The sequence below is a fragment of the Phasianus colchicus genome, chromosome 6 (genome assembly GCF_987193195.1).
Source record: "Phasianus colchicus chromosome 6, bPhaCol1.hap1.1, whole genome shotgun sequence".
Classification (NCBI taxonomy): Eukaryota; Metazoa; Chordata; class Aves; order Galliformes; family Phasianidae; genus Phasianus; species Phasianus colchicus.
The window spans coordinates 2762954-2772657 of record NC_143441.1 but is presented as its reverse complement, the minus strand read 5'-3'; the positions used below and the strand labels follow the sequence as shown (position 1 = coordinate 2772657).

Genomic DNA, 9704 nt, shown 5'->3' with positions numbered 1-9704 from the left:
CCTGAATGTCTGAAACGTATGGAAAGTAATAAAAGTTGTCTAAAGATGGAAATAACATGATGCATCATCTGCAAGTGATTAAGATGGTGGGTGGTTTTCAGATGGCTTCTGTTTCCAGAATTGTCTGTTTCAGTACCTCTGCATCTTGCATTCAGTGCGGAATGTTGTCATGCTCAGCTGAAAACGTTCCTCAAAAGCATCTCTCAGAATATTCAAAATCACAATCCAAAATCATTAGAAAAGTTGTTGTTTTATGTACAGAGTTCTTAGATTGTTATTTATTTTTTTAAAGAACAGCTGTAAAATTTGAGGACAAAATATTGCTTTCCAGATAGTTAATGCTGTTCTGAAAGAAACGGTGTCAATTCCATAAGAACGTGATGAAATGTCACATCATCAAGAAAGTGAAGCAGGGTTTGTGTAGGGAAAGTCCCAGAAGTTAGGGCACCACACATGGCTTTTTAGTGCTGCTTCAACAGAATGCCTGTCAAGTGTGCAAGTAGACATATTTATGGCAGGGGCAGAATCATCTCAGTGACAGCACATTTTACTCCTGTTTAACCATGAGAAAGTTATAAGTTTTTTGTGGTTCCTACATATATGTATATATACCTTCTGCAAGAAGTGAGTGGGCAAAATAAACTTCAACTGCTATAAGAAGCAGTAGACATGATAGTGTTAGGGCTGCATCCAAATTTATTCTGGCATAAAACTTAGCATTTCACCACCAGAGCTTAGAACGTTGATCTCATTCAAGTTTCCGTTGATTCTTCATAGACTGCAGTGGTATGCCCTAATACCAATCTTACTTCCAAGAAGGCTGCATTCAGTTCTGGGGCACTCAGTGCAAGAAGGACATGGATGTGGTGGAGTGGGTATATAAAAGGCCACTGAAATGAACAGGAGCACTTCTATCAGGACAGGGTGTGAGAGTTGGGGCGGTTAAGCATGGAGAAGAGAAAGCTTTGGGGAGGCTTCCTTGTGGCCTTCCCTTATCCAAAGGGAGTCTAAAAGAAGGATGAGGAGACACTGTTTACAGTGGTATGTAGTGACAGGCTAAGGAATAATGGCTTTAAAATGAAAGAGGGTACACTTAGATTAGATGTTAAGAGGAAATTATTTATTATGAGGAAGGGGAAGCCATTATGAGTAAATGACCGAAAGGTTGCCATTAATCAACCCGCCCCCCGAGCCGTGCTCAGCGCAGTGGGTGCCGGCCTAGCGCCGCCTCTTGGGGGACGGGGACGAATCCGGGGGGCAGCTGCTGGCCCTCCTCTTCGGGGGGCGTCGGGGCCCCCCAGGCGAGCGGTCCGTGCCCTGGGCGGAGGGGCCCGCTGCCGCCGCCTGCCCCGGCTGCTCCTGCGGCTCCTGCGGGGACACGGGGGCGGCGGGTTGGGGCTCGGGCCCCCCGTGAGGGACGCCGGGGAGCTGCTCAGCGCCGGGGCCCGCAGGGCTGGCGGAGCGGCCCGGGCCGGAGGCGGGAGGCTCCTGCTGGGAGGCGGCGGGGCTGGGGGTGGCCGCGGGGCCGTCCTGCCCTCCTGCTTCACGGGCAGCCTGGCTGTCGTGGCGCCGGCGGAGCTCTGGGCCGTACAGGGCCGTAGCGGTGTCGAGGAGCCCCGCCACAAACTGCTCTGTGCGGTCTCCCAGATGTGACTCGCACGTCAGGATCAGGGCATCCTCGTCCAGCCCGTATGTCCGCAGGAGGTTCATGACAGCGGTCCGCGCTGCGACCACCTCCCACCACTCGTCTCCGGTGATGTCCTCGAGCTCCTGCTGGAGCCACCGGAGCAGAGGTTCGAGGTCTCCCGGATCTCCTCGGAAGAAGTCCGCCCAGACCTCGGGTGGGAAGCCGTGCTCGGGAGCCTCGAGCTGCGGCTCTGCAGAGCCCTGCTGCTCCTCCTGCTCGTCCTCGGAGTGCTCTGCGGGCTGCGGGATGGCGCACTCGAGGTAATCCTCCTCTGATAGCACCGAGTACCGGATGGCCTCGATGTTCTCCTGGCATACAGCGCAGGTGGGCTGCTGCTTTGCCCAGCGCAGCGCACAGCCCAAGCAGAGCTGGTGCAGGCAGGGCGTCACGTAGGCTGCGCCGTCCCGCTTCTGCCCGCAGACGGGGCAGGCCCGGTCCGAGGGCAGCTGCATGGCCCCGGGTGTGCGGTGGGCCGGGGAGAGCCGAGGTGGGAAAGCCGCTCCCCTGAGTGGCGCCGCAGCGGGCCGGAGCTTCAGCAGCTGCAAAAGAGAAGAGGCCGCGGTCACTCGCTGTCCCCGGGGCAGCGGCAGCAGCGATGCCCCGGTCCCTCAGCACCGAGCCCCGGCCCTGCTCCCCGCCGCCCGCCCCGGGGCCGTGTCCCCGCACCGCTCACCTCCGCTGCTGCGAGCGCACCCCGCGGGGCCCCGGCCGCCTGAGCCAGGCAGGGCCGGGGGAACGCTGGCGATGCCGCGGGCTGAGCACCAGGAACTGCTGCCGGCAGCCCCACGGCACGGCCCAAACCGAGTCTCGTTCGCGCCTCCGAGTCTCGCTGCTGCGCTCAACCGGAGTCCGGGCACGAGTGATGCTGGGCTCTGCTGCGCCCCAGTTGCTGCACGGAGGCTCAGTGAGGTCACAGCCATCTCCTGCTGCTGTCACAGCCCCTTGGTCGGTGACCTCAGAGCGCTGGGCTGCGTGTATTGGGGCACCAGGCTGGGCCCACGTCCTTATCACCCCGCATCATTTAGTGACTGCCCTTTGTGATGGTGATAGATCTGGGAAAATAAAAGCTGCACCTATACACTGTCTCCACATGAATCTCCCCTTCGCATATTGTTTAGAATCGTGGAATCGTTGAATGGCTTGGGTTGACAGGGACCTCAAGGATGATGAAGCTCCAACCCCCCTGCCACAGGCAGGGTCACCAACCTCCACATTTAATACTAGACCAGGCTGCCCAGGGTCCCATCCAACCTGGCCTTGAATACCTCCAGGGATGGACGGGGCATCCACAGCCTGTCTGGGCAGCCTGGTCCAGCACCTCACTACTCTCTCTGTGAAGAACTTCCCCCTGATATCCAACCTCAGTCTTCCCTCCCTCAACTTCAAACCATTTCCCCTTGTCCTGCTGTTATCTACCCTTTCCAAGAGTTGTCTCCCCTCCTGTCTGTAGGCTCCCTTTAGGTACTGAAGGCTGCAATGAGCTCATCCGCAGCCTTCTCTTCTCCAGGCTGAACAAGCCCTGCTCCCTCAGCCTGTCCTCGTAGGGGAGATGCTCCAGCACCCTGTTCATCTCTGTGGCTCTCCTGTGGATCCTCTCCAACAGCTCCCTGTTTTTCTTGTCCTGGGGACTCCATACATGGACACAGTACTGCAGATGGGGCCTCACAAGGGCAGAGTAGAGAGGGACAATCACCTCGCTGTCCCCGCTGCCACCCCTCTTCTGATGGAGCCTGTGATACTATTGGCCTTCCGAGCTGCAAGAGCACACTGCTGGCTTATGTTCGGTTTTTCATCCACCAGGACCCCCAGGTTCTTCTATGCAGAAGTACTCTCAAGGAGTTCTTCTCCCAGTCTGTATGCATATCTGGGATTACTCTGACCTAAATGCAGAACTTTGCACTTTGCTATGTTGAAGCCTGTTAGGTTCACATGCGCCCACCTTTCGAGTTTGTCAAGGTCCCTTTGGATGGTGTCACTTCCTTCTAATGTTTCAGCCACTCCACTCGGCCTGGTGTCATTGGAAAACATGCACTCGAGCCTGTCATTAATGAAGATGTTGAAGAGAAGAAGCTCATTTCTCTTCACACCACAGATTTTTTCTTACACTGTTTGTTTTGGGAAAGTGCCTTAAAGTTTACAATCCATGAAAGGCTTCTAATGATGGGACAAACAGATCAGATATCCTTCTCTTACTAGGCTTTGAGGAAACAATCTGGCTCGCTAACTGTACTTTTCTCTCAACCCTCTATCTATACCAACTGCTACATACAACCCACCTGTGCTGTATTCTGGTAGCATGCATTACCTTATCACGAAATGTGTTATGTTGCTATGAAATATTTAATTTTTTTTTTTTTTTAAATATGTCTTAGTATTCCCAGAAAGATGGGGAGTTAAGTAGCACTGCATAATACTTGTGGTTCATCCTGATAAGGATGGATTCTATGGGCTATGAAAGATACTGTTGCACAAGAGTTGAATCCATTCCAGCAAAGGTATGGACAAAACTTACCTGCTTTTGTCTCAGGTCCGAATATCCTTAACAACCCTGTGCCTCAAATACTGGACTTTGTCTGAATGAAGTCTGTGCTTAAAGTAGGTAAAACCAAATGCCAGTCTATCTTCTTACTCCTCTGCAGATAGACTGGGACCTGCTCTACCTGTACTCTAAACCATCTGGACACACATATGATGCAAAGATTCTGCTCCAAGAGCATTTTGTAATGACTAGTGGTGCTCTAGAATGGAGATGCAGTGGAGCAAGGGCAGGTCTGGGCAGCCCTGCTCTGCTGTAGTGCTGAGCACTCTGCTAAACTTAAGAAAGGGCAAATCTGAGCAGAAGAATCCAGACCTGTATTCAATTTTTCATATAAAACATTCCACATGTTGTGGGTTTGCAAACCAGCTGCTGACATCCTTAGTTGTTTAGCTTTCATATAAAGCACTAAATGCGGGCTTTATCCCTGTCCTCAAAATGTAGTGCACTGTATTTTCAAGTATGCTTGTCTTTTAAAGAGATGGACTCTAGAAAAAAGCAAAATCCAGGCTTGCTTCCTGAGGAGCTGAGATAAAGATTGAAGAAACTGAGTTAAGACTTCAAGGATGGAGATATTTTCTGGAAAATCACTTAAAAAATCACTGGGATTTTTTTTTTTCCTAGCTGGTAATCGTAGAAACTACTGGAGGCTTTCAGACTTTAATTTTCTCTCACAAACTGGCTGAGTGGTTATAGTGTATATTATGACAAATATATTAAAGTAATCTTATGATCCAATATTTTACATGTCAGTAGTATGATCGATGGAAGAAAATTGCATTTCCATCAGATTAAGCTAGAGAAGTGACAAAAACATATCTTGGATAGTCTAGTAAGAGCAAACTAACAAATACTGGTGGTGTGTCTGTGATGCATATACTTCACTAGCCGAGTTAAGACTTACAAACTGGTTCCCATGAACAGTATTTAGGGTGTTGAAAATTCCCAAATAGGCTGACATACTGCTTTTATATAACCTGCAAAACAAATGCAAAACTGAAGTTTTCCTGTATTTCTATTGTCTATTCCCATGGTATTTTGAGTCCCAGCTGCTGTAGCAGCACTGTTCTTCAGAGCATCTCTAGTAGGTTAAATCCCACTCAACTACATCAGAAGTACCACTGGCATCAGCGAAGGACTTATCCCACTAAACTGGTATAGGGTTTGGTTTTATTTAAACATTTTTTACAACTGCTTGCAATACTACATTGCATTGCAAGTTAGAATTAAATCTCCAAATTTTGAGAGACCGAGCACACTGTCAACATTGTGTACATTGGCTGCAGAGTGCCTCAGCACAATCATTTACAGGAAGACTTTGACTGTCTCACTGCTAACCAAACTTCACATTACTATTTTTTACCTTCACTTCACAGCTATCCATTATCTTAAGGCTCTATGGGGTAGCTTACACTGTTCTGTATTTTTGTTCCACCTTATCCAGCAGGAACAAGCTTGTACTAACTAATAACTTTGTATGAAATGCTCAGTTCATCAGCTTTAAACAGCTACTGAAACATTAAAATCTTAGCATTATGTTTTAGGGGAATTTATTTTATAAAAGCAAGAATAAGAAAGCTTTAGACCGAGATGACACCTGGGTATTTTTTTATTATTGTTATTATTATTTTTGTGAAAGGGCCAAAGATATTTATGATGAGTGTCAGGAAGGTCTGAGTGGTTAGACTATGGATCTTGCTTCTTACTCTATCCGAAGAATGGCAGAATGTGGTGCTGGGGAGAGATTGCTCTGGAATCGAACTTGTAAGGTCCACAGAGCTCAAATCATCTGCCTACATCTTATTGTAATGCCATTTTAGCAGGAGGACACAGGTTCTTGGTGTAATCTTTTTAACAAATTCCATCCAAATCCCCAGCTGATTAGCTGACAGGAGAATGGTAGCAGATGTTCCCAGATATCTCTATTCTTTCTCACCCTCAAATGTCAACCTAATGATCAAAAGAGGACTGTTAAATTCTACACCTTTTAATAGATTGCATCCTCATTTATTGGTTCCTGTTGGTACCTACTTGACCACACTCATTGGAAGCTGACAAATTGTGACAAAGGTCTTGCATGAATCCCTCTCAGAGGAATAGCTCCTAATTAAAGATTTAAGATAAATGGATAAATGTGTAAAGACACGATTTCCCCTCTGAAGTCTCTTCCTTGTAATACTCCTTGGTTCCTCCTTTTTTTTTTTCTTCTGAATCTGAGCCACCTGGGGATGATAACATACTTCAAGTGATCTGACACCTTTAAGATGGCTAGTTTGAAGCTGTTAATCCTTATTCCATTTTTATAAAGCTGGGATTGCAACAAGGTTATTTGCAGAGAGGATATTTCAAAATTACCAAGGAAAGAAAATGTTGCAGAAGTAGACCAGAGATGATGCAAATACAAAACTAATGGGTGAATGAGTGCAGGGCTTTGCCCCAGGAGGTTGTTTATCCTGAGAGCTTGCAAAAGGAGGGAATTCTTGAAGAGTCTGTAATAAAAATAGCTGTGGGTTTGTTTGTTTGGTTGTTTGTTTGTTTTAAGGTATTTTCAGGCAATCTCACTGATTTGCTTGTTGTTCTTGTGGAAATCCTTACATCCTGGAAGTTCTAAGATTCAGTGTTTTACTTCTGTCTTGCTTATATTTATCTCTAATATAAAAGTAATTATTAAAAGTTGAGACAACTGGATAACAGGGAGTTTGTTCATAAAGATGGTAGTATTTTTTTCTAACCTGCGTTCTTGAGATATACCCATGGATTTTAACTATTTGTAGGATATACTGTTCATGTCTCACCAGACACTAGATTGACGGCAAAGCTGTCACGTTATTTGCATGTGCTTCTGAATTCCAAGCAGTCAGAAAGCTGAGTGTACTGCACCTGGGCTGCGTTGCGACTTGCTGTTATATGGGTTCTGCTATTTATTGCACATGTGCAGCTGAGTAGCAATTTGTTTAAAAGCTGCTCCTTACAGAGCTTATTAAGACCACTTTTCCTTACAAATGAGTACATCGTAACTTGCATTTTTCTGCACTGGATTCCTGGACTAATTTTGACCAAAACCTTAACTTCCTCCTTTGGCTATGCATTGTACTTGTTATATTTGATATGATGATACTTTTCAGAGCTAACACACAACTCTAATTCTCACTTGAGTTTCCAAATTCTTTTTTGTCATTGCAAAACTTTAATGTGATTTTCTGCCTAGACAATAACTCTGAAAAGCCAGCTTGAGATACTCAAGATCTTTGAACTGTTTACAAGGAAGGGAGGAAGGGATCTGCAGAGGGAATGATCAGGAGGGAAATAGTGGATGCAGTGCTCCATCAAAGCTATTATTTTGCTCAAATTGAATGTCAGTGATACTCATTCAGTATTTCATTGACTCATTTAAAACCATATGGTAATAGAGAACATTCTGCAGTGTGTCCATCAGCACATATCACTGCTGGATCAGAAGGCTCGATGACAGCAACATTTACTAGGTATTTCAGTGTACTCTTGACTCACTGCTTCTTCACTCTGTGTATTGTTACTATAAACGTATGCTGGCTTTCCAAGCATGAATAGGGTCACCTGAATGCTTCCTCATGCAGTCTGATAAATTGCTCTTCCTGCTCCATACCTATGACTCAAAGTCTTTTCCCAAGACTGTGAACACGGCATTCCTCTCCGAACATCCTTTCAATTGCTTATTGAATTGGTAGGTTCTGAAGCAAGTCAGCAATAACAGATTGCTTAAAAACATAGGGTTTTTTTTTTTTTTTTGGCAAAAGTTGCTTGGAACTTCAAAGAAAAGCATCCTAGCCTCCTTATAACACATTTTCCATTTCCTCATCTGTACTACTGCCTTTGCATCACAGCTATTTCTGAAGGACAGTTCTTACAAAGAAAAATTGCTAGCTTGTTGCAGTTTGTTTTCTAGACCAGATCAAGTGTAAGGGCTGTGTCAGTATGCAAGTAGGAAATGTTAGTGGCATCCTTTACTGCGATCAGGAGTCTGTCAATAGATGAGATGTCAATGGGGTCGATTCAAACTTGTTGAAACACTGAAACTTGAGCTGTAGCTGCAATCCTATATAATCAAGGAAATAATTTAGAAAGAGGATCAATAATCACTGTCAGTGTTTTATATTCAAATTTTCTTTAGCAGTGTATGTTTAGATATAGTACTCTAGGCTTAGTTATTTATCTGTACTTAAGAGAAGCCTTTAAAAAAATCAAGTTATTGAACAATAAGATTATAACCTAGATATTTTCTTCTGGACTAAAGCAAGTTTTAAAATTCTAATCTTTAAATATAAAAATGCTTCCAGGTTCCCTACTTCACTAGCATATCTTTTCATAATTATGAAAGTTGTAAAACAAGTTGTAAAACAAGTTGTACTTGTGCTGAAGTAACTCAAGATGGCATAATCCAAAGTGTATGTCAAAAGCAAAATAAGACTATCAAGCCATGCAAAATAAGTGTTAAATAAGATGTTCTTGAATCTTAAGCTTTGTTCACTTCCTTTATTTTATAATTGTTACATACTTCTAAAGCAGTTTTGAGACAGGATTAAGAAAAATGTACTTCATAGAAAGCAATTCCACATATCTCCTCTGGATTAATCATAAAATAGGACACTTCCTGATTAAGAGAGTATTATGAGACATAGCAGATTGAGTAGTAACAACAATGGATTATATAAATGACTCTGTTTAGGAAAAACATACACAAAATGTACATTAATTTTTTTTCATGTAAAATAAACAGGACTTGAAAAAAAATTTAGGTACTTTCCACAATTTCCTGAATTAAGAAAAGGTTTCATATAAATATACGTACATACAGGGAAATTGAAAAATAATCCACTGCATGGAGAAATTTCTATTTGGAATGTGATGCATTCAATCAAACAGGATTGCACTGACAGGGTTTTCTCTCTCCCCCCCTCTTCCTGTTATCTCCTCCAAATAGCTCAGCTACTCAGCCCTGTCCTGTGAACATTTTCTGATGTCCTGCGTGTACTATAACTCCAATGATTCCTGGTTTGGATCTATTAAATCCTTGCTGTGAAGCTTTCCATGTTGAAAACCCTCTGGGATTCTATCTTAGAGAAAAGAATTCTGCAATGGAAAGAAAGGCAAGAATCTGCATTTTTTTTTTTCTTTATTTTATTTTATTTTATTTTATTTTATTTTATTTTATTTTATTTTATTTTATTTTATTCTCTATAAAAACATTTTATGTTGGTACTCTTCTAGAGGAATATCATGACTTGAGGGGGTCCTTAAATATCTGCAGTATCTTCTCCACAAGGCATTAGGAGAATGTCCGAAGGAAGAAGCGAATTATCATGCAAATAACATCATGAGGTTCAATAAATCCAAGTGCAAGATCTTGAACTTGGGTCATGGCAACCTCTGCTATCAGTACAAGCTGGGGGATGTAAGGATGGAGCCGAAAAGGACTTGGGCATACTGATGGATGGCAAACTG

The 9704-nt window shown here is 44.4% G+C and overlaps 1 protein-coding gene across 1 annotated transcript; it reads right to left on the bottom strand.

The window, feature by feature from the left end:
* Positions 1–342: 342 nt before the first annotated feature.
* On the bottom strand, positions 343–2575 carry LOC149917360 (uncharacterized). Its single transcript, XM_090142131.1, has 2 exons — positions 2361–2575; positions 343–2226 (listed from the first exon to the last, which is right to left on the bottom strand). The coding sequence occupies exon 2, from the start codon at positions 2137–2139 to the stop codon at positions 1219–1221; it is 921 nt and encodes a 306-aa protein (XP_089998257.1). The 5' UTR covers positions 2140–2226; positions 2361–2575; the 3' UTR covers positions 343–1218.
* Positions 2576–9704: the final 7129 nt, after the last annotated feature.

Bases quoted from the DNA above. Each gene is read 5' to 3' on its own strand.
- LOC149917360 (XM_090142131.1), bottom strand. From the start codon at position 2,139: ATGCAGCTGCCCTCGGACCGGGCCTGCCCCGTCTGCGGGCAGAAGCGG.